The 24311-nt window shown below is 44.7% G+C and overlaps 1 protein-coding gene and 3 non-coding genes across 4 annotated transcripts; all 4 read left to right on the top strand.

The window, feature by feature from the left end:
• The first annotated feature begins 3 nt into the window (after window positions 1-3).
• Window positions 4-16518, top strand: GNL3 (G protein nucleolar 3). Its single transcript, XM_053292202.1, has 15 exons — window positions 4-216; window positions 2489-2547; window positions 4134-4271; window positions 4435-4545; window positions 6132-6215; window positions 7308-7443; window positions 8917-9020; window positions 10387-10528; window positions 12043-12130; window positions 12719-12893; window positions 13408-13550; window positions 14798-14934; window positions 15164-15360; window positions 15710-15791; window positions 16181-16518. The coding sequence occupies exons 1-15, from the start codon at window positions 204-206 to the stop codon at window positions 16249-16251; spliced, it is 1680 nt and encodes a 559-aa protein (XP_053148177.1). The 5' UTR covers window positions 4-203; the 3' UTR covers window positions 16252-16518.
• Window positions 8158-8234, top strand: LOC128348435 (small nucleolar RNA SNORD19). Its single transcript, XR_008318154.1, has one exon. It is a non-coding gene; the product is annotated as a small nucleolar RNA SNORD19 (small nucleolar RNA).
• On the top strand, window positions 11381-11455 carry LOC128348436 (small nucleolar RNA SNORD19). The gene has a single exon (XR_008318155.1). It is a non-coding gene; the product is annotated as a small nucleolar RNA SNORD19 (small nucleolar RNA).
• On the top strand, window positions 13138-13210 carry LOC128348437 (small nucleolar RNA SNORD19). The gene has a single exon (XR_008318156.1). It is a non-coding gene; the product is annotated as a small nucleolar RNA SNORD19 (small nucleolar RNA).
• Window positions 16519-24311: the final 7793 nt, after the last annotated feature.

The raw sequence follows: 24311 nt of genomic DNA, 5'->3' as shown, positions 1-24311 counted from the left end.
GCCGACAGCCGAGCCCGCCGCTGTCGCAACCCGAGCCCGAGCCGCCAAGCGAAGCCGGCAGCGCGACAGCCTGGGCAAAGGCGGGGAGCGAGGGTGGGGCTGTTTTACGGCAGCGCGCTTCAGTTTCCTGCTAGCGCTTCATTCTTCCACGTGGAGAGCCGAAGAGAGCTGGGGGCTTTGGAGAGAGCGCTGTCTCCGCCGACATGAAGCGACCCAGTAAGCACCGCTGGGACTCCTCCGGGAGGAGCGCAGCCAGGGCCCTGCGCTGGTGGGCGGAGGGATGAGTGGCCAGGCCAGGCCAGAGCTCTAGGGGAAAGAGGCCTGGGGACCGCGTGCCGCTCGGCTCGGCTTGCAAGACGGACAGGCCAGACCCGAGCATCGGGGGGCTGGCTCGGAGAGCCGTGCTTCGAGCCTTGAGAGGGCGGCTGCCTGTTCTGTGCGGAGGGGTGGTACGTGGGAAACAAGGGTGTCTGCCTCCGTGTAAGGCGCCCCGCGCGCGGAGGGTAGAAAGCGGCATCGCTGTGTTGGAGGGCGGCGAAATTGCTCCTATGGGGCAAGAGTTGGAAGAGCAGCCAGCGGGCCCGAGGGAGGAGATAGCTGGAGATACCGCGTGTCGCAGTGCAGGTTGTGAGATTGCTGGACCAGGCATATGCCATGTGCCTTCTGTCCGGTGCCCAACGTACTAGTAACCATGTTAAAGAGCAGAGTAGCCTCTTCCCTGGCTTTCTTTTCTTTCTTTGTAATGCCCCTTCTTCTAAGGGCTATCTTTTCTGGCCCATTTGCTAGGCCTTTTGTTAACTGGTACCCTTCCGGTTTCTCTTGCCTCTTCCTCTCATACCGCCACGCTGTGCCCTTTTAGTAGGGATCATTGAGATTCCCCCTGCACGGAGTACAGAAATGCCCGAGAGTTTAGGCAAGGGGGAGTCTAATTGTAATAATTAGTGGACCCTGATTATAATGGAGTCAGTTATACTCTCTGGTGTGCTGTGACTAGATTGCTATTGAATTTTATACGGAGCCTTTCATTTTCTAAAGGCATCACAGATCTTGATTTTCCGTTTTTGCTGTAAATCTCCAAAAGAGTGATTTCCTCCACTTTTACGTAAGATATATCTGTAAAAGGCTGGTGCAAAGGCTTCTGGCAACGTCTGAAAAAATGGAGGCTTAACCTGGTACTGAATAGTGAAGGGAAGAAGTTGCTAGGCCAGGATTTAAGTATCTCAGGCAGATACCCACCTCTTGCTTTAATGCAAATCCTATACAATGTTCCCAGGGATTCCCAGATGTTGACTACAACTCCCATTATCCCCAGCCAACGACCACTGCAATTGGAGATGCTGGGAGTTGTAGTAAAAAACATCTGGGAATCCCTGTTAGAGGGAACAGTGATCCTATACATGCTTTCTTAAGCACCAATTAACTCAATAAGAATTAATTTCTGAGTAAACATACATAGGAGAAACTCCATTCCTTTAAAAAAAAACACAAAAAACTACGATCAGGAGGCAAGTCCTAGTGAACAGATTGGAATGTATGTCTCAAATAATATGCTCAGGATTGGTCTGCAAAAGCTTACTGCAGGATGGAGGATCCTTTTGTTCAATTGAGAGCTACAATTTTTAATCATATGCATGTTCTCTCAAACACTATTAGACATGATGTTTATATTCTCATGTGCTCATTTTCCTACACGTCTGGTCCATATATCATAATAATACACATGATCTTCTCACTCTACAACAAAGATTTGAAGGGACATGGAAGTCTTTTATTGTCCTCTCTGACTTTCTTCTTGGAGAGAGTTATTTAGGAGAGCCTTTGCCAGTTCCCTTAAGTGGATTCTGTTGTAGCCCGTGCCTTAGCGCAAGAGTGACCCAGCAGTTTCTTATTTCCTTTCTGTTACTGTTCCCTTCTGTTTGAAATTCCTGTAATTCATAGAAGGTGTGCGTCTAATAATAACCCATAAAGATTAAGCTGGGCTTGTGTCAAGACTGGTGTAGGGACACCTTAATATAGGCTGTGGGCCAGTTTCTAGGGGTAAGATGAATATGGGAGGAAAATTGATTTGATGCCTGTGTCTGGGAGGAGAGCTGGTCTTGTGGTAGCAAGCATGAATTGTCCCCTTTGCTGAGTAGGGTTAGGGTTTGCATTTGAATGGAAGACATGTGTGAGCTGTTCTGGGAAGACCACCTGCTGGCTTGCATGAAGAAGGTTTCATTTCCCTTCCTGGCATCTCCAAGACAGGGCTGAGAGAGACTGCAAGCCTGCAACCTTGGAGAAGCCACTTCCATTCTATGTAGACAGTACTAAGCTAGATGGACTTATGGTCTGACTCAGTCAAAGGCAGTTTCCTATGTTCCTACAACGTTCCAATGCCTGCAGTACAATCTAAGACTTCATACTTATTGAAAGCGAGGTTTTGTCATTTAAGCTGTTGTTGCAGATTCTGTTCCTGCAAAGAGCTAAGAATGGATATTCTTATTTTCAGAGTTGAAGAAAGCTAGTAAGCGCATGAGTTGCCACAAACGCTACAAAATCCAGAAAAAGGTTAGTATGTGCACTGTTTCTCAAGTGTGGTGGGGATGGGTTTAGGATTGGTATTTTGAATGTATCTGTTCTCTGACTCTGAGCCTGTGCAAGGATTTTACTTCAAAGTGATGAAGACAAACCATTTACACCTGGCCCTGTGTGAAGACCCACCCCTGACCCCTCCACTTAGAAGGCAGTCCATGCACAGCACTAAGGAGGGCTCTTAAAGTCAAGTCATGTAGGAAGGCAAGTGAGGAATACCAGTAAGTGTAGTCTGTCCCAACACTTTCCCTATAGAGCTTTATGAAGAAGGTGCTGGGAAGGACTACATTTCCTAGTGTTCCCAGTGTTCCTTGCATGGCTTCCAAGACATCTTTGGGGCTTCCTGTGGTTGCACTTCCTTTTAGAGGTCTTCTCCGGTGCTGTGCATGGACCGCTCTGTGCAGAGGTAAGTGGGGAGAGCAGCTGCTTCTACATGGGCTAAGGTTAAGGTACAGGTGATTCATCTTTACTGCTTCAAATCTAAATCTTGGCTCAAGCCTACTGTACTCTACTGAAAATGTGTAAAACCTGTTGACACCTACTGGCCATAGATCTTATTAAGGGTGTCGAGAGGAAGTAGAAGTACTAACAGTAACAGGTCACATAGCAGCTACTCCACCTGCTCTGACTTGCTGCTTGAAATCTTGCCTCCACTTTAGAGTTTTCTACTTTGCCACCTATGTTCCCTCTAACAAAAAATCCCAGACATTGTTGACTACAACTCCCAGCATCCTCAGCCAAAGCCCACTGTAGCTAGGGATTCTGGAAGCTGTAGTCAACAACATCTGGGATTTCCCCAACATCTGGGAACACTGTCTACTCTTCTTACTCCTTGAAAATGTCAAATGGAGTGGAGGACTGACTAGGGAAATAAAAGGGGAAGGGGAACGGACATTTTGTGAAGATCGGACTAGAATAGAAAGGCGGAAGTGGAGAAAGGAATGGGGGAGAACGAGGAATGGAGTTCTAGTGACAGGAATCTTTCAGGCTGTGGAGATGGTAGAGAGGACATTTTTAGGAGATGTGATTATATTTTATATAGTTTTAAGTAATACATGTAGTTTTGTTTTAAGTGGGTGATAAACTGAAAATTCCTGTATTCAGAGGGGAGCTTTGGAAGATAAGGTTTAAAACGGAGCCCAAGTTATTTTTAAAAAGCATAAGAACCTTTGAGTTAAAGACCTGCATCTCTTAACAGTTTCTGCATGCTTTAATAGTTTCTGTTCATTGACTCAAAGAACTTAAGATCCAAAGGTGAGATACTCAGAACATCAGATTATCAGCCATGTACCATTTCCCTTTTCCCTGCATTCAGACCTGTCCCTATACTACTTGCCCCTAATATCCCAGCATATTTAGATACTGAATGTTCCCCTGTGTTTTTATATTAATTTGACTGTGAAGCTAATGAATTGTTAAAACCTATGCAAAAATGTGTAGAATATGGACGATACTGCAGTGGTTGTGTAAATATGTGTAGAGGAGAAATTGCCAGGAAGCTACTTATAATGAACAACTGTTAACATCTTTAATCACAAAGTCTGACTCTTGTTGATTTACAGGTTCGAGAGCACAATAAAAAACTTCGGAAAGAAGCCAAGAAACGTGGGCCTAAAAAGCCCAAGAAAGATCTAGGAATTCCTAATACTGCACCTTTTAAGGAGGAGATTCTTCGGGAAGCTGAACAAAGGAAGCAAAAGGTAAAACCACTGATTCTGATGACATATTTTCTGTTCTTAGAGCTCTCCTCATGGTGCTGTTATCAGCACAGGGTACATATAATGAAATTCTGCATAATCAGTTGCAAAATGATGCCTTTCTGCATATAATGTTGCATCTGTCATTTTATTTTTTTCTAAACAGCGTGAAGAACTAAAGCAAAAGCAAAAACTTGATCGGCAGAAGGAGCTAGAAAAGAAACGCAAGCAAGAAGCTAATAAAAAGGATGCAAGTAAAATAAAGGGTTGTGAAAAGGTTTGTATTTATGAGGAAATCCTTAGATGGGGGCTAGCTTGATAGGAATCCATAAGAGAAATATTCCATTCACTTGTAAAATACAATTTGTTACTTTGGGGATAACCTGGGCCTATACATCTGTGCTAGTCTGCCTGCCTGCATTGGTGGTGTATATCCTTCTACAGCTTTCTATATTTTAAAATGTCTCTGCTGCTTTTTCCCTCAAGATCATTCAAAAAGCCTTACAATATACAGTGTAAGAACTGTCTGTAAAAACTAAAACCAGCAATAATCAGAAATCAAAAAAGAAAAACTCGGGGGCAGAAACAGAGGTCAGAAAATGCTTGCTGTGAAATGGCAGCTCCACTGAGATACTAACAGAGAGAACCAACTGCACCTCATATGGTAGAGAGTTACATAGGAAGCTGCCTTATACTGAGTCAGACCATTGATCCATCTAGCTCAGTACTGTCCACAGACTGGCAGCAGCTTCTCCAAGATTGCAGGCAGGAGGAAGACGCGACCAAGAGACAGTAAACCTCTTCTGGAAAAGTTTGTATGGATATGTGCAAAAAGACAAGAGTATCTCTTCTAAACAGCAATGGGACAAATTGTGGAAATGGATGTTGGACGTAACCCCCCCCCTCCCCGAGTTACAGTACTGCCTGCATATACTTCGTAACCTTGTGGGTTTCCAAATCCTTGTGTGTAAATCTTTGTAGATATATCATGTACAAACAACCACTTTGTATATAATTGTGCTTTGGCAACGTACTGTATGCTTTGGCAGTTTGTTGGTTCAATAAAAAAAATCTTGTCCTATTTAAAAATAAATAAATCTTGTCCTATCTTGGAGATTCTAGGGAGGGAACTTGGAACCTTCTGCATGCAAGTGGGCCCCATCCCCTGAGGGGAATATCTTACAGTGCTCACACATGTCTTCCATTCAGCTGTAAACCAGAGTAGACTGTTTAACAAAGGGGACAATTCATGCTCCCTACCACAAGACCAGCTCTCTGCAGGGTGCCACCATAGAGAAAGCCCTCCCACTGCCAACAAAATATCAAAAGGCAGTGCAGAGAGGACCTTCCCAGGGGAAATCCTACAAGAGGGCTTCCCCATAGGATCTTAAAGGGTGAGCAAACTCAGTTTCCTACTCCCCCTTACCCTTACAATCTACTGAAATTATATCAGACTGAAAGGTGTGTGCGCCAAATATTTATGTAGATAACCTGTTGCCATGCCACTGGCCAACAATAATAAATGAAGCACTCATGCTTCTGGGGGCTGTGGAGGCACAGTGGGAGCCTCCAGAGCAATGTGTTTTCTCTCTTGCAGAGCCCTTCCATGGAGGGAAGGGAGAGCTCCACAATCCAAAGGCTCTTGTGCAACTGTGCTTGATCAGGGGAACAGGTGGAGTTGCACAAGGGCTCTTGCCATGCTCCTGCAGTGTCTTGAAGTGTGAGCATTTTGGTGGGATGTTGGCCATTGTGTGTTCATCTAGCTAAAAGGATTATAGTTCTACTTTATTCATTTTGTGTTCTGACTGACACTAGATTCCTGATTTCTAAATTATGTTCCTATCCTCACCTATATTATTACAGGAATCAACTATTAAACGAAAAGGCAATTCAGATAAGCAGTTAGGTAAAAATTCAAAGAAATTCTTTTGCAAGGAGCTTAAAAAGGTAATGTTTTTTTCATACAATTCCTTCAGTGTGGGGGGTGTGTGTGTGTGTGTTTTGAAAGATCTTATATTAATTGATTTTAGAGCTTCTGTTCCCTTTACTTTTTTCAAGCCATCTGTGATATTTACATACATAAGGAATATGCTGTAACCTTTAAAAAGTAATGAACTGTATTGTCAATAATTTTTCATTCTTCTGTATCTAAAGTTAATCAGTTTCTCCTATTTTTCCAGAAGAGATTCTTGGACCACAATTTTTAATGCACTTACTAGGGAGTAAGCCCCATTGAACATAGTGGAACTTAGTTCTAAGCAGTGTTTTCTCTAATTGTTGTCATCTGTATGTGAAATGAGTTTTGTTCTCGGCAGTAGTATCAAGACAGTGTGTGTGCACATGCATTCAGAGTGGGACCTTCTTGATTCAACCTGAGCGGGATCTAAAATTGACTTAAGCGGGTATCAGAAAAAGTGTGCACACATGCATACGCATTAGAGGGAACACTGCTTCCAAGTAAACATGTCTTGTCAATGAAAATCAGCAAAATTTCTAGTAGTCACTTTGGTTATAAAATGACACATGGGGAAGTGAATGTAATTTGAATTCATGTTTGTACAATACCTAGGTTTTTATTATTAGAAGGATCATTCTTATCACACTATTTTTCTCTTAATTATTATAAGTAATTTAGGATAACATTCCCCTTCTTTAACTATATCTATCTATCTATCTTTATATATTTTCTGTGTTTTGACATGAGTTTCCCAGTTCCCCTCCATAGCTTCAGCAGTGCTGCATCATTGGTTGCTCCCCAGCCATTGGGTCCTCTGACTCTCTTATTAATTTGATTTAACTTGCATTAAAAATTGTGTCTCTGTCATGGCCATAGCAGAGATTTACATTATCCATTTTACGTGGTGCTAAAGGCTTTCTGGGCCACACTAAATTCAGTTATGTTGGAAAGGGAATACTTTTAACAAGTGCATTCTACTTATCTTGAAATGAACATGACATCAAAATGGCAGCAAAAGCATGATGAGTTGAACTTTTAATTCTGTAGTCTGAAATGTGTATTTATTTCCCTCCCCGCTTTAGGTGATTGAGGCTTGTGATATAGTACTCGAGGTCTTAGATGCTAGAGATCCTCTAGGCTGTAGGTGCCCACAAGTAGAGCAACTTGTTAACCAGTCGGATGGAGAGAAAAAATTATTGTTGGTTTTAAATAAAATAGGTAAGTGATTTTTTTTTAACCTTAGCAGCCCTATTAAGCTTATTAATAGGGTTATTGACCCTATTAATCCCAAACGCCTAATGGCTTCACCATCTGAATCCTATAAATGACTGGTTTACAGTGCAATCCTAAACATGCCAACTTGGACATAAGTAACATTTAGTTCAATAGGGCTTACTCCGAACTAAGACTGCATAGGCTCGCTGCTTTATAGTCCTGTGCTATGCATGTTTATTTTGAAGTAAGCCCTGCTCTTTTTAGTGGGCTTTATTCCCAACCACCTAATGGTGTAGCGGGGAAGTAATTTGCCTAGGGAGCAAGAGGTTGCTGGTTCGAATCCCTGCTGGTGAAACACCTATATCGGGCAGAGGCGATATAGGAAGATTCTGAAAGGCATCATCTCGTCCTGCGTGGGAGATGGCAGTGGTAAACCCCTTCTGTATTCTGCCAAATAAAACCACATGGTCACCAGGGGTCAACACTGACTCAGTGGCACAACTTTACCTTTTAACTTTACTCCCAGTTACATGCTCATAGGATTTTTAGGCCCTAGAAATAAGTTCCACTGTAAGCAATGGGACTTGATTCCAGGTAAATGCATTTAGGATACAGACACTTTTGTCCTGATACGATTGGCTTAAATACAAACACTGAAGCTTAGCTAGGTTGTGGACCACATGATTGGTCACTTAAAATGACTTTCTAGTGAGTTGTGAGCTGTGAGGAAACCACAAAAGCATACTGACATACCTGTGAAGACTGTCAGATCCAACTCTGAGCTCACTGTTATTGCTGGAATGTTGCCAACCTTTTTTTAATCAGCATCAGTTATGCTGTTAATACAGCTTGCTTGCAGACCCAGTGCTTATCTGCATATAACAAAAAAGCTTCCCCTGATTACTTCTGCAAATCAAGATGCCATTAAAGTCATAGGAGCAAACCATGCAGTTGTTCCTAGCTGTCTGGCAATCTTGTGCTGGAGGTAACTGTATTTTCTGATGCTAACCTCATCTGTTTGTGTTAACTTCCACACAAAAAAGCAAAGCTAACGATTACAGAGCCTTTGCTGATTACAATGGTCATTAAACTCTTCAAGGGCTGCTGGTGTTGATGTGGACTTCTTCAGGAAGCAACGGGGCATTTTCATGAGCTGATAAGTCAGTGTGCCACATCATGCTTCCCAGATGCATATGGGATGTTCCAGACTAAATCTAAATCCAGTGGATGGAATCTTACATTTTGTACTCTTAGCTTGAGATGAAACAAAAGTATAAGATATCTAACATTGGATGAATCTGTAAAAGATGTTTGGACATTCCTTTAAATCCATTGGAAATAAAGAAGTCCTTCATTTAAATGAGCAAGATAGTATTGTTCTTGAAACCACCTATTTGTGGGGAGGGGGATACAGCATGATGGCTTCCTAATTCCTGTACAGTGATGCTTGTTTTGCTTTTTAAAAAAAATTCCCAGATCTGATACCAAAGGAAAACTTAGAGAAATGGTTAAATTATTTAAATAATGAACTTCCGACTGTTGCTTTTAAATCTGCAATGCAGCTAAAGGACAGAACAGTGGTAAGAGCACCCCTTCCTCTTTTCTGCAGTGGTAAGATGGTTGTTTGTATCAAATGTTGTAAAAACAAGGAAATAATCAAGATGAGTCTGAAGATAATGATATACAGGTGCCTCTTGTTATTCACAGGGGTTTCATTCCTGCCAATTACCATATTTTCTGTTAGAAAGGCTGAATCAGCGTAAAAGCTGCACCATTGAAAAACAGCTGAAATTTTTAAAAAATCATATCAGAAATGCTGCCTTGGTATAAAGGCCATAGCTAAAGTACCGAGTACAACCCCTCCCCGCTTTTACATTTCCCATGGATAGCTGTTTGCGCTCTGTGTGGGGGCATTTCGGCCTCTTGCTCTCCTTCCTGAAAGTGTTTGCTCAGGCAAGAGTGACCGGGTTGGGCTTGCAGTGAGGTCATGGCCATATTTAGCGGCCGGTGCAGGGGCAGTGGGAGGCACCTTTAAGTGAAAATTAGAAGTTGCTTATCTCCCCATATCGCTGGCCCTGTATGAGAGGTAAATAATGTCAGCAACAACTCGCCTCTGAAAATTCAGCTTAAATGCAGCGCAAGCAACCTAGTAGGGATGTGCACGGAACTGCGGCAGGACAGTTCGAAGGCGGGGGGGGCGCTTTAAGAGTGGGGGAGAGTGCACTTACCCCTCCCGCCACCAGCGTCCTTCAGTAAGACAGCTGATAAGGGTGGCAGCGTACCTCTATGCTGCCCCGTTTGCCGGATATGGCCCCGACGGGGGGGGGGGAGCGGCGGGGGGGGGAGGTAAGTGCACCCTCCCCTGCTCTTAAAGTGGCACCCCCATCGCCTTCAGACTGGTGGAACCGCTAGTTCTTTGAACCGGTTCCGTGCACAACCCTACAACAGAGTAAGTGTTTACCTTTTGTTCATTAAGCAAACAATTATGATATACAAATATGCTAAATAAATGGGTTTAGTGAAGAAAGGTATTTTTAGAATGAAGGGCCCAGGATAGAGCCCTTCAACTCTTGTTCCAGAACACACTTTGTTGACGATTCTTGAGGGCTGCTACCGAACACTGCTTTTTCACAGGTTTTTTCTATAGTCCAAGAATGATGGCAACTATAGCTAAGAGAGTAATACAGTTGCGCCACAGTGTCTTCCTTGTAGCTTTTGATCCCAAGTGTCTGTTCTGAGTTCATTGTACACTGTCCCCCTTCTCATAGCTATACTGGAATTGGTCCTTCGATTGAACTCCTTCTCCTAGTTAATACTAGTGTGAAGGTATTGCATCTTTTGCTGCATGGATCAAGCATGTAGCTTAAATTCACCTTAAAATTCACTTTCTTGTGAAACTGATATTTCCTAGATACTGACTTTTAAAATCTTAATTTAAATTTACAGCGGGAGAAAAAGCACACCCAAAAAGGGCGTGCATTTCTTAATTTATCAAGAGCCAGTTTGTGCTTTGGGAGTGAAAGCCTGCTAAAACTCCTTCGGGAGCACACTGTGACCAAGGACAAAGTTATACATGTTGGTGTGGTAGGTAAGTATGCTTTTGTGATAAATATGGAGTTCACTGAACTGTGATGCATTCCTGAATACTATAACAATTCTTGTTTTAACGGCTGTGTGGAATCTTTTCTGATTCTGAAAGTTGCAGTTCTCTGTAGTTGTTCCTGAAGTTAGAGGCTTTATTTTGGGCAGGATGCATATTCTTTTGCTATGGTGGAAATGTTAGACACAGACATTTGCTTCTGCGTCTAACTCTGCTGACTTATCAACGGATAAATCTGACTACCTTGATGTTTACTACGATTGAGAAAGTTCTGTGGGCTCACCTAAAATGCTGTACGCAAAGCGATTATTGGTTTTTCTCTTTCAGTTCCAATTCCTTGTATTCTTTGGTACTTGGGAGAGTCCCCTTGTCTTCAGGGGCAGCTTTCTGGAGAATGCTAGGGGCGGCTATGGGAATGCGGTGCATGAAGCGCTGGGGGAAGGCCTTGGATCTTGCTATTAGGCCTTTATTTCGCATTGGGTCGCCTTACGTGGCGCAGTGGGGAGATGCTTGACTAACAAGCAGAAGGTTGCTGGTTCGAATCCCCGCTGGTACTATATCAAGCAGCAGCGATATAGGAAGATGCTGAAAGGCATTATCTCATATTGCGTGGGAGGAGGCAATGGTAAACCTCTCCTGTATTCTACCAAAAAAACCCACAGGGCTCTGTGGGTGCCAGGAGTTGACACCGACTCGACGGCACACTTTACCTTTATAGCAGAATAGGTCATATAGGTCTTCATCTTTGTTTTGATCACTGGTTTCTCTTCTACCTGATGGGCCCCAGTGTGGTATTTTTATTTAATTTATTTTCACTACGCTTCATTCTGTTGCTGGAGTGAGAAATGAGGAAAATTTACTGTGTCTTACTGCTGTAGTGAAGACTTCAGATCCAACTCTGATCTCGCTCCACAAGCAACTTTAAAATCCAGATAGGTAGTTCTCATATATCTATGTGAGAGTATTGTACCCAAAACAAAATGCTTCAGAACAACAGAAAACAGCAGTGCATCTACAAAAACTTGTTTGATGTGAAGCGTGGCTGGGATGGCAACATGAAAGCAACAGTAATTTAGGGAGAGGAGAGGACTTAATTGCTTGGGGCTGGCACTCACTCAAGGTGCCCCATGGACTGAGGGTCCTATTTTCTGGCCACTATACTTGGTTAAAATTGTGGGTCCCTTGATGGGTGGGAAAAGATCCACTGGTATCTAATAATTACTGTCATTAATATTTTTAATAATTTTTTAAAAAATGAAATAAGGCACTGAAAATTCAGCTTAGCCCCCCCCCCCCAGCCATGGTTGGTTTTAGCCCAGTATTTGAGTTGTGTGCACCCCTGTTCCAGGCATAAGAGGCAGCAGAGGGAGATCCTGTTCAAGTAGCAAAACATATTGCTCTTCAGAAGAGATTGGGGTGTGTGTGTGTGTGTGTGTGTGTGTGTGTGTGTGTGTTATAAAGTAACTAATGCAGTGTAACTCTCTTTGTCTTCTGGTCTTCAGGTTTTCCCAATGTGGGGAAAAGCAGCATAATCAATAGTCTGAAAGAGATGCGTGCCTGCAACGTGGGACCAGTGAGAGGCCTTACGAAGTTAGTTTGCTTATGTGAAGCTGCATAGTTTGAGCTTGTTGGCTGACATCTCATTTACCTAAGTGCCCTCCTGTGGTTTGACCTGTTCTGATCATTCTTTGCAGTTGTGTGCTGTAGCCTTAATCTCTTCATATTTATACAAAATAGAAGCATTTCAGTGGTAACTGGAATGGATCTCCTTAGAAAAAATATACTATTAAAAGCTGCTCTTGGGAGAGTGTAATATAAGTTGCATCTTTTTTGCTGCATGTCCACTTTCATATTGCCAGTACTGTACAAGTTACTAAATAAAGCCTATATATTGAAGCACTGCTTACAATGTGTAATTAAATAGTGTCAGCAATCATATTGTTAATTGTGAAACATGGGTCCGTTATTTTGACTTTATTGTGCCAAAGTCCCTGATTTGGAGGAGGGATCAAGGGACTTGAACCAAGAGTAAATCGGTGACACTGAAAATTGTCCTCGTAAATTGCAATAACACCTTCATATGGTTAGTTTTGTTTTGTTATGGACTGCTGCTTTATTGACTATTTCCTGATGTTTGGCTTGTTTAAACTTACTTATGTTGTGGCTCTTCTCTCTAAGGTGCATGCAGACAGTTCATATTGACAAACAGATCAGAATGTTAGATAGTCCAAGTATCATTGTGGCACCTTCCAGCTCTGCTCTTGCTCTAGCACTGAGAGGTACTACAGACATTGATTCTGGAAACATCATTGATTCAGTGGATGCTATTCTAAAACACTGCAGCAAACAGCAGGTAAAGCCATTGTATAGTTTCTTTCTCTGTATCTGCTGTGTTAGGGCTTGTATACTTTATTGTTTGCTTACCAAAAAGAAGTAGCCATTTTATAGGATTCTTAATAAGTTATATTAATGACTGTGTGTGAGAACTAGTCCAACCAGATAGTTTAACGCATCGTGTCCAGTGAGGTGAAATCTGACTAGTTAGGCTGCACAGAACAATTAAACTCTGCACTTTCCTGCCACCATATTGGTCAAGTGAGAAATGAGGATATCTACTATGTCTTACTGTTAAGTGAAGACATCAGATCCAACTCTGATCTTGCTGTGTGCGTTATGGTGTTTTCTGAAGAGTTCTAGTTCAGCTGAAGTTCCTGCCATGCCAGAATGATGACGGCCCAAATATGTGAATTAGAGCAAGAACATGCTGCTCCTGCTGTGAAAGGCTTGGGGACTATAAACAAACTGGTTCTCTCGACAGAATTTTAAAGAATTTGATACACATTTGAGGGGGCTTTCTTCTATTTCAGATAATGCTGCATTACAACATCCCAGACTACAGAAACTGTCTGGAGTTTTTAACTATACTTGCTCAGAAGAGAGGAATGCTGAAAAAGGGAGGTCTTGCTGATACAGAGGGGGCAGCTCAATTATTGCTGAATGACTGGACAGGGTAAATATTTAATAATTTGCCTGGATTAAATAGAAGCCCCTTTGCTGCATTTATGCTCTTACTCAGAAATAGGTGCTCTGCATGGAAGGAGCCACGTCAACAGTATTTTATCACCAATGTATGTAGCAAAATGGCATGGAGAGGGGAGGAATATATTGTTTTATATATGTAAATGAAATGGTGGCTATAGTTGGCAGACATGACTAGTAGTTCTGTATGTGCAGTCTGTATCCTATCCTGGCAAGCTCTAGTTGAATTCAAAACAAAGATCTTGAAGTGACAAACTTGTATCTGAAAGACTGCATATATTCACAGAGAGGCACCATAGATCAGTTGTGGAGCATCCTTTTCATGCAAGCTCCTCACAAGTTCTAAAACTTTGCCAGTGTGTAAGCAATTTAAGTGAAAATAGCACATAGGGATCATGCATATCTGAGTAAGAGAAGGAGACGATAAAGCTATAAGAAAGGAGAGATTTAGTAAAATTGTACAAAATGTGAATGGGAGGCAAGGTGGTGTTAAAGGCTTTTAAGTGTGTGACTTATGGGTTGGCCCATACAGACCAGAGTGGTGTAGTGGATAGAGTGCTGGACTAGGACCAGGACCGGCACCAGGGAGACCTGAGTTCAAACCCCCATTCAGCCATGATACTAGCTGGGTGACTCTGGGCCAGTCACTTCTCTCTCAGCCTAGCCTATTTCACAGGCTTGTTGTGAGGAGCAACTTAACTATGCACACTGCTCTGGGCTCCTTGGAGGAAGAGCGGAATATAAATGTGTTTAAACAAAAAAACAATAGGCTGTTGCTTTTTAAGCAGGACTGGTGCCAGACTTGAAGATTTCAAGTACAGTTTGGTGGTGGGGTCTGTAGAAGTATTTGGCTCATGGAAATTTCGCGAAATAACTAGTGAATAGTGCATCTTGGAGTTGTAGCCATAGGGATCTGAAAGGTTGCTGTGGACTCTATGATTTTTTGTGTACTGTAAATAAAGTGTAGGATGAAATAAATTATATCGTCTTATTGCTTGAGTGCCCTAATGTTAAGGCTTTTTAAACATAATTGTATATTTGGCATTGGTAATGGAGAAAAAGTATACTTCTCCCCACTTTCCACTTCTGGCACTGACAGTAGTTAATAAGTCCAAAAATCTGCAAGAGCTATATTTAAAACATGTAATCTAAGAGAAGTTTTTTGTGTGCTCCTGGTTGAGAGTGGGGATTTTGTAAAACATACTCTTGTTTTCTTAGTGCCAAAGTGAGCTACTATTCACGACCCCCTGCATCATGGAGCCTGTCATCACACCTTTCCAGTGCCAATGTAGCAGCAGTACAACAAGATTTTGATTTTAAGGCTCTAGAAGAAGAAAACAAAAGCACTATAAAAGGTGAGGAGGATATACTACATAACCCTTGAGTTGAGACATGGCTTCCAAAAAGGTGGCCAGTTTTGTATATATAAATGTATGCCAATTATTTTGCTAACATACAGTAAGACTTATGTATACTGTACTTAAAATATAATTTTGTTTTTTCTAGAAATGGGGTAGAGTGTTTGGGGAAAACACTCTAGAAGGTTCTGCCAGTGCACTTAACAGATTGTCATTTCTTCTACAGCTAGCAAATATCCTAATCAGGCAACTAGTATCATCTTTCAGTCTTCTGGTTTCACTGATGGTATAATAGAAGATAGTGAACTGCCAGAGGAAGTACTGGAACAGGAGAGCATGGAAGTAAGTGAAGATGAGGAAGAATTAACTGAAGGAGGAGATGAGGAGGATGAAGAGGAAAGTGGTGCGAAGGATGCTGAGGAGGTAAATCTCTGAACCTTTACAATATCTGGCTTGGCTACCTCAGTGCTCATATTTTGAATATCCTTAATTAAGAAAGAAAAAGGATGGTGTTTTGGACTTAGATTCTTCATCCTACTCAACTTTAGATGCATAGAGTGGATTATCACGTTGGGCTCCCTCTGACTTGTTTCCCATTTTTAAAATGGAGACAATAGTAACCTACATCATAGGTGCTTGTTTAAATGTGTATGTTACCTAAACAGGCAAACAACTCATGGGAATGAGTAATATTAAAAGTCAAGTGCCTCTTGACTTTTTTTGACCCAGCACTGGTTTTCACATCTTGTATTATATTATTTGTTACTTTCAGGAAAGCCACACACCAGTGAGCAACAAGACAACCTCCGAAGTCCTGAAAGCAAAGAATGCAAATGGAGGAAATACACTGCCAGGTACATATAGGAAGCTGCTTTCTACTGAGTCAGACCATTGGCCCATCTATCTCAGTATTATCTACACAGACTGGCAGCAGCCAAGGTTACAAGCAGGAGTCTCATTCAGCCCTGTCTTAGAAGATACCAGGGAGTGAACCTGAAACCTTCTGCATGTAGATGCTCTTCCCAGAGTGGCCCCAACCCCTAAAGGGGAGTATTCAGTGCTCACATGCAGCCTTCCATTCAAATGCAAACCAGGGCAGACCCTGCTTAGCAAAGGTGACAGTTCATGATTGCTGCAAAACCAGCTCTCCTCCCATATTAAAGCTAATGGATTTCATAAAACAAGTTCTGTGTTGATTTTGCTGATTAGACTGATGTATCTTTCTTTTTCTCTCTTTCTAAAGGAAGGCAACTCCACATAGATAAGACTGGTGGCCTGGATGATGCATATGACTTCAATACAGATTATATGTAAAGAGAATGTCAAAAGACTGAGTGCTTCATGGAATTGTTAACTAGGACTATTTGTAGCCTTTAACCCAGTGGTTTTTGGACTATACCTCCCATCATCCTCAGCCCCAGTAACCAATAATCAGGGCTGATGGGAGTTGTAGTCCAACATCTGCAAAAGGACTGAAGTTATGCAGCCCTGCTTTAAACCTACAGACAGTTTTTGTAAAAGTTGCTAAAGAAACACTTGTTTCATGTGAATATTGTATATAAACCTATACTTTTCTTTGGATTCAGCAGACTTCTGCCACTTTGTATTATTTATTTTTTGTACATTTATATCCCATTCTTCCTCCAAGGAGCCCAGAGCGGTGTACTACATACGTTTCTCTTTCACAACAACCCTGTGAAGTAGGTTAGGCTGAGAGGGAAGTGACTAGCCCAGAGTCACCCAGCTAGTTTCATGGCTGAATGGGGATTTGAACTCAGGTCTCCCCGGTCCTAGTCCAGCACTCTAACCACTACACCACATTGGCTCTCTTGTATCACTTTTATCATTGTCTTAATTGGATCCGTTTTATAAAGTTTAACAGAGAATGGCTTCAGTAATACATTATCCTCTTGTTTTAAAAGTGTATTTTTGCCAGGATTGGTAATTACTTCTATTTGCTGCTCTTGTAATGATAGGGTTTCTTATTTATAGGTTTCTGATAAAATAATCCTAAATTCAAGTTGTATTGCTCACTTTTCATTGCTATAGAAAGAGTTGTTTTATTAAAGACTTCCTAAGGCAGCGTTCTTCATTGCAAGGCCCAGTAACCAGTGGCAGCTCCCTGACTGTTCAGTAGGCCTGTGTGAAGCTAAAACTGAATACTCTGCACCATGCAGAAGCAGCTGTTCTCACTAGGCTGTACTTTTTCTAGTGTTGGGGTGGAAGAGGGAGGGGGATAGGTTCTAAATGATGCTGAGCCCTCTTGAGGTTCAGTGAAGTTTCGGAAAGCGGGCATATGCACCAGCAAGTGTAGTCTTTCCCAGCAAAATCCCCATAGAATTGTGAGGAAAAGGAACACACTCTCCAATGCTTTGTGCCTGCCTTCCTCGATGTTGATGGGACTCACAAGGGCTCAGTTTTTCTTAAAGGGTCCCCCTTCCCCTAATTATCACTCTCTGAAAATGAAGTTTAACAAGGTCTCATCTAATTTTTCGGGATAGTCTGCATTCTCATCACTGTCATCCTCTTGTTAGTTGCATTGCTTTCAGCATTTTCAGTTTGTATAATTCCAGCTTCTGTAAAACCAGAGATCACTAAGTTTTAACAGCTTTCCATGCTTCTGAAACCATTTTGTGACTTTGCTGTAGGTTGCTTTGCACATTTCGCAACTCTTTTATGTATGCAGGCCTTTCCTCATCTAGTTTTTCCATCTCACATTTAAATGCCTTGTTCACAGATAAGTCTAAGGGCTGCAAGGTTTTGGTCATACCACCAGGAATCATAGTTAGCGTAGCGGATACCTTTTTACATTCATTTTTAACTGAATCTCATAAGTGTGCACACATTGTCCATTATTAAAATGCCACATTGTTGGAAAAAAAGCTCCTTCCCGCCAAATTTCATTAAGCCATTCAAACATTGTCTTCATACTTGCACCCTTTCTCATTAGCACAAATAGCAACATCTGAAGGAAAATCGCCTTTTGGAATAGATTTCCATTTAAAAATTAGCATTGGTTTTAGTTAGTTTCTCCTTTTTCATTTAAAACATCAGTGGAACTTCTTATTTATGATTGCACAGTTTTTCCCTGCGTAATAGCATTTGCAACAAACTTAAAAATGTGTTTAAAAACACCGATTTTTCCCTCAGAGGAGGGTTGTATCCGCAAAGGATGCTGGGTTGTCTCGACCTCCTGCTCCTAGACAGGGCCAATCAAGAGCTTTGACTCGTAGCAGGAGGGAGGGGTAACCCCTCAGACTCCAGTTCTTCACCCTGTCTGCTCCAAACAGGTGCTGTTTTTTCTGGTGCTCCTTTTGCGATTTGATATTTTTGCTTGAGCTTTTTCTAGTCCTGTCTCCTCTACCCTACTCCTGTCTAGCCTTAATTCTCGGCTTTGCTAAGTTCTCTGGTAGGCAGGGTAGCAGGGAGACACTAGGACCCTTCATCCTCTGCCACTCCTCCCCGTGCCATTTCAATGGCGTTGGAGATTCAACGTGGCGAGAGAGAGGCCTCTCCCTCTCTCTGAGGATTCTGTGACATCCTCTGTGTGTCAGGCTGAGTGGGCTGCGGCTCCTTCTCCTGCGCCCACAACTCGGTCACATAGCTCTAAGCTCCCTAAGCGAGTCAAGGCTAAGAAGTGGGACAAGGCTTCGCCTGCTGCCGGATCAAAGGATGACCAGCCGGCTCCTGTTCGCTCCTCTAGCAGAGGCATGGAGCTTGAGGGCAGGGAGATCGACGCGGCAGACACCGCTGCTCCAGTGCTGCAACATGAGCTTGGGACTTTGGACGTGCTTTCTGATGAGCTGCTCTTGGAGGGGGAAGGGTCATTGGGAGTGGGTGCCTCCGATGCTGAGCCGCCAAGCGGCGGGAGCCACCGCTTCATTCTCAGAGACTGATGCTGGTGAGGAGGACATTCACCCAGCCTTTGCAGCCTTGCTCCATCGCGTGGTGGCGGAGCAATTTCAGAAGCTGCCTTGGCCTCCAGTGCCCCTTGCGGCACAGCCCACTCCTCCCGCTCCCCAGTTTCCTGCCCAAATCCCTCTGTCCGCCATTTCTGGCACTGCTCCGGCCGATTCGCGTGCCGCCCCGCTCGCCAGGCTACAAGGGTCGGGGGTCCTGCCGCCTTATCTCCTTGCCGCCCAAGTGCCCCCTCAGGGCCCTTGGTTCCTCTGCCTCCCCCCCCCCCGGGGGTCAGAAGCCCCTTCCAACTCATATAGGGAGGAAGGGGAGTTGTCTGGGGATGACATCGAGCCTGCTACTCCTCAGCAGGCCCCCTGTCGACTTTTTTGCAGACTGACTTCCCGGTCCTACTGCATAAGGTCGAAAAGACCTTGCGTTTGGGGTGGTGTTGGTGCAGGCTTCCCCTGAGAGCAATGAAGGGGATCTCTTTGTGCTTCCATCACTAAAACCCCTGGAGATTTCTCTGCCATGTCCCCAACTGTTTCTGGACTTATTCCAGTCAGAGTGGGATAAGCCCATAGAAGGTAAGGGGCCTTCCCCTGCGGTGAGGCACATGTATCTTTCAAGCAGCACACTCATGGAAAAACTAAAGGTGCCTCCTCTAGACACGGAAGTGGCCGCTCTAGTAACAGGGGCCATGCTTCCAAGGGAAGGGGAGGATGTTTTAAAAAATGTGGAAGATAAAAAATGTGATGCTGCCCTTTGTAGGTCTCACGAAGCTACTGCCCTGTCTCTCAGAGCCTCCGCGGCTACGTCCCAGCCATTCTCTGGGTTAAGGAGCTTACGCCCCTAGTGCCTCCTGAGCTGACTAGCCTTAGGCAAGGTCTTAACAAATTGGGGGAAACGGTTACCTTTATGGCCGATTCCTCTTTAGACGCAGCTCAGCTCTCAGCGCGTGCCTTGGCGTCAGATGTTACTGTGAGACGCCACCTATGGCTGAAAAATTGGAAGGTCGATCAAAAATCCAGGTCTAATCTTGCCAACTCACCTTTCAAAGGGGGAAAACTTTTTGGTGAGATCCTTGAACCTATATTGATTGAGGGGAAGGACAAGAAGGCGGCTATGCCCTCTTCCTCTTCTGCCCAGCGTCAGGATCACCAGTACTCTTTGCCGTCTTCCTCAGGATTCAAGGGGTACAAGTCTTCCTTTCGTCCCCGTCAGACGAAAGACCCAGCAGCCAGGTCACCTGCCCAAGTCTGGGTTCAAGCGTAACCAGACTCAATGACTGTCCTCAGGCTTGTTCCTCTCTCCAGGTGGGGGGGAGGTTGTGACAGTTTGCACCAGTCTGGGCTCAGACCTGTGCAGACGCCTGGATTCGCCAGACGGTGGCCCAGGGCTACTCCCTGGAGTTCTCATCCCAACCTCCAGATCGTTTCCTTTCATCGCCTCGGTCCCGCAGGGACTCCAAACATCATCTGATGATAGAGACCATTCGTCACCTGGTATCTATTCAAGAGATCGAGCCTGTTCCCTTAGAGGAGCAGAAGCAAGGGGTCTACTCCATTCTGTTCTTAGTCCCCAAAAAGAACGGGGAGTGGAGGGCCATTTTGGACCTCAAGTTTGTGAACAGGTTCCTGAGGAGACGGGGGTTCCGCATGGAGACTCTTCGTTCCATCCTAATGGCCCTCCAAAAGGGGGACTTTCTAGCCTCAATAGACCTCAAGGAGGCATATCTTCATATGCCTATTCACGAATTGGACAGACGCTTCCTGAGGTTCGCTTACCTGTCCCAACATTTCCAATATCGGGCGCTTCCCTTCGGTCTGTCAACTGCGCCTCGGGTGTTTACCAAAATTATGGTGGCACTTGTGGCGCACTTGAGGACCAGGGACATCCATCTTTATCCGTTTCTGGATGACCTGCTGATCAGGTCACCCTCCCTTCCCAGAGGCCAACGGGATGTCCAGTTGACCCTTTCCATCCTGGAGGACCATGGGTTCATAGTGAACTATCCCAAGGGTTTGCTTCTCCCTCAGACCAAGGTCCTTCACCTTGCAGCTCTGATCAACACGGTCCGGGGGACGGTCTGTCTGTCTCAGGAGCACAGGACTTCACTGGCATCATACTGCCGCGCCCTGATCTCATGTCTCATCTCTGACATCCTGTCACTGTCTCAACTGCAGGGGCGGATGGTGTCCACCCTGGGCATAGTACCCTGGAGTCGTTTCCATTCTCGGCCCCTCCAGTGGTTGCTTCTCAGGTATCAGGACCAGGTGATGTGCAGGCCCAGAATGCATCTCAGTCTGCCGCCTCCGGTAGTGAGGTCCCTGCATTGGTGGACATCACCGGCCTTGACGAAGGGCATCAGGTTTCTCCCCGTGGATCATGTACAGGTCACAACAGATGCCAGCCTCCTGGGCTGGGGAGGCCATTGTCAGCATCATGTGGCACAAGTTCGGTGGTCGGAGGCCAAACGTCTAAATTCCATCAACTGGTTGGAGCTGCGCACAATCTGGCTTTCCCTTGTGGAGTTCCTATCTGAAGTCCAAGGTAACCATGTGTTGGTGCGCATGGACAGTGCTACGGCCAAGGCTCATGTCAACCGGCAGGGCGGGTCGAAATCCCGAGCCCTGATGGAGGCCTCACTTCTGCTGTCGTGGGCAGAGCAACATCTGCTGTCCCTAGAGGCCGATCACGTGAGCAGAGTAATGAACACAGTCCGGACTGGTTGAGTCGGTCACAGATAGACCCGGCGGAGTGGTCACTGGATCTTCAGGCCTTCCAGTGGATTGTCCAAAAATTTGGTCAACCAGTCATGGACTTATTCGCCATTCCTGGAAATGTCAAGCTGAAGTGGTTTCTGTCCAGGTACCACTCTCCCGGGGCGGAGGGCGTGGATGCCTTGACTTTCCCTTGGCCTCCCGGACTGACCTACGCCTTTCCGCCATTTGCCATTATCCTGCATACTGTTCGTCGGGTCTGCTTGTTGAGAGCGGAAGTGGTTCTGGTGGCGCCACACTGGCCCCGCCGTCCCTGGTTTTCGGACCTGGTGGAGTTGTCCAGCGAACCTCCGCTTCCACTGGGATACGACAGTCATCTCCGCCAGGGTCCAGTTTTCCATCCGGAACCGGAGTGGCTCAATCTCTACGCGTGGAGATTGAGTGGGGCTCCTTAGCAGCATACGGTTATCTGCGTTCAGTCCAGGACACTATTCTAGCTTCTCAGAGGCCTTCCACGGTCAGGGTTTATCAGTCCACCTGGAAGGCCTTCGCAAACTGGTGTAGCTCGCAGGATGTTTCGCTGTTGTCCGTGTCAGTGGTCCAGGTGTTGGGTTTTCTACAGAGAGGCCTGGACCAAGGGTTTTGCCCCAATACACTGCACTGCCAGGTTTTTGCAATTTCTTCGGTCCTGCAGTTGCAGGGGTTAACCTATCCCAGCACCCCCATGTTCAGCGGTTTCTCAAAGGGGCTGCTATTCTCAAGCCTCCCACAGTCCATAGGTTTCCAACTTGGAACTTAAACTTGGTTCTCCGGGCCCTTACCAAGGCCCCGTTTGAACCCCTTTGGTCCGTTCCTTTACGTTTGCTTTCTTTTAAGGTTCTTTTTCTGGTGGCCATCACCTCCACCAGGCGGGTTTCAGATCTGCGAGCCTTGTCTGTGCGGAAGGAACTATGTCTGGTTTACCCGGACTATGTCCTCTTACGTACCGACCCAACGTTCCTTCCTAAAATTAATTCAGTTTTCCACAGGGCTCAGGAACTCATGCTGCCTTCTTTCTGCCCCAAACCTGCCACACTCAAGGAGCATGAATGGCACACCTTGGATGTGCATAGGGCAGTGAGGATTTACTTAAGGCACACTAAAGCTTTCCGGTTGTCAGAATCCTTCTTCATTTCATTCAGGGACTGTTCGTTGTGGAAGAAGGTTTCAACGTCCACCTTGTCATGCTGGATATGTCAGTGCATCAGGTTAGCTTACGCTGCCTCTGCTACTCCAGCACCGGAAGGGATTACAGCCCACTCTACTCGAAGTGCGGCTTCCTCTGCTGCTTTTTCCACCTTGGCTCCCTTAGTCGATATCTGTCATGCTGCCACGTGGGCTTCTCTTTCCACCTTTGTGAGGCACTACAAAATCTACGATTGGACTTCGGCAGATACGGCTTTTGGGAGGAGAGTCTTGCAGCAGGTGGTTCCTTCTTGAGACCGGACCTCACAGCTCCCGCCCAGTGTGTCATAGGGGCTATGGTAGGTCCCAGCATCCTTTGCGGATACAACCCTCCTCTGAGGGAAACACCCCATCTGCACCCCATCTGTCTCCCATATTACTGTGGGGTGGTTCCTTTCCTTGGGAGGTCTGTCCTCCCTGAGGGGTGGTTTTTCAGTTAGTCTGGGTATTTATCCTGAATTGAGTTTATTGCCAAGTTCACTGTTTGCTGTGGCGCATTACCTGTTTGCCTTTTCTTCTTGTTCCACACTTTCTGTCTTGGAGCACGTTTTTTAGAGCTGGCTATGAACTGGAGTCTGAGGGGTTACCCCTCCCTCCTGTCTCAGAATTTTGCCTCAGATCTATAGCACCAACATCATGCTGCCTTTAAAGTCAGCTATTCCCATTTGTTCTGCCATTAATTTTGCTTGTAGGTGGATTTTCACAGTAGAGACTGGCAGTCCTTTTTCACTCTGCTCTCCAATCCACTCCTCAAGGTTATTCTCCAAATCAGGCCAGGCTACAACACCACTTCCTGCCTGTTTTGATTTTGGCATATTTGCTAGGTCATCTTTTTCCAATTTCCACCTATGAATGCAGTGTTCATCCACTTCAAATTCACAGGCTGCATCTCTATTTCCGATCTGTTCTGCTCTTAGCACAACTCTGAGCTTGAAACTAGCAGTGCAGCTCTTATGCCATTTGGGCGCCCCCCCCCCCCCAAAAAAAACCCCAACAACCCGGCACCTGAAATCCCACACATAAATCTCATAAACACTGCATTGGTGGAAGCACTTTTCCAGCTTGCTCCCGAATTCGCATGTAAATGCCACAGATGGCAATAAACAGCTTTTAAAAACATACCCGCTGTGGCATTTCTACCAAAAAATATGGTACTATTTTCCAAGTTTGGCTTGGCTACAGAAAATAAAGATTCTTAAAGGAATACAATGTGGAAATAGCAGTAATGTATTAAAGATGCCTCCAAAGGGGTTTTCAACGATCAATGAGAATACTTGGCTTGGGATACTGCTTTGGAATTACCCCACTGCATTCCAGCCATTTTTCTGCCATAAAGGAAGGCTGGTAGTGAAGGGGTTGTAGCTCTTAATTTCTAAGCCTCCCCAAAACTGGGCTACTGGGAACCTACAAAGCCATCAACATGAGGACAAATGCTGTGTGCAACAAGATTGCATAGTACGAACCGGTCTCATTAAGGGATGGAGTTTAAATGCACCGCTATAGTGGTAGAAAGAATATGTATGCAATGCT

This window comes from Hemicordylus capensis, chromosome 2 (genome assembly GCF_027244095.1).
Source record: "Hemicordylus capensis ecotype Gifberg chromosome 2, rHemCap1.1.pri, whole genome shotgun sequence".
In the NCBI taxonomy this organism is placed as follows: Eukaryota; Metazoa; Chordata; class Lepidosauria; order Squamata; family Cordylidae; genus Hemicordylus; species Hemicordylus capensis.
Note: the sequence above shows the minus strand (reverse complement) of the source record. Positions and strands in the feature narration are given on the sequence as shown.

Coding starts and splice junctions, on each gene's coding strand:
- GNL3 (XM_053292202.1), top strand. Junction 12,894..13,407: donor AACACTGCAGCAAACAGCAG/GTAAAGCCATTG, acceptor CTTCTATTTCAG/ATAATGCTGCATTACAACAT. Junction 13,551..14,797: donor TTGCTGAATGACTGGACAGG/GTAAATATTTAA, acceptor TTGTTTTCTTAG/TGCCAAAGTGAGCTACTATT.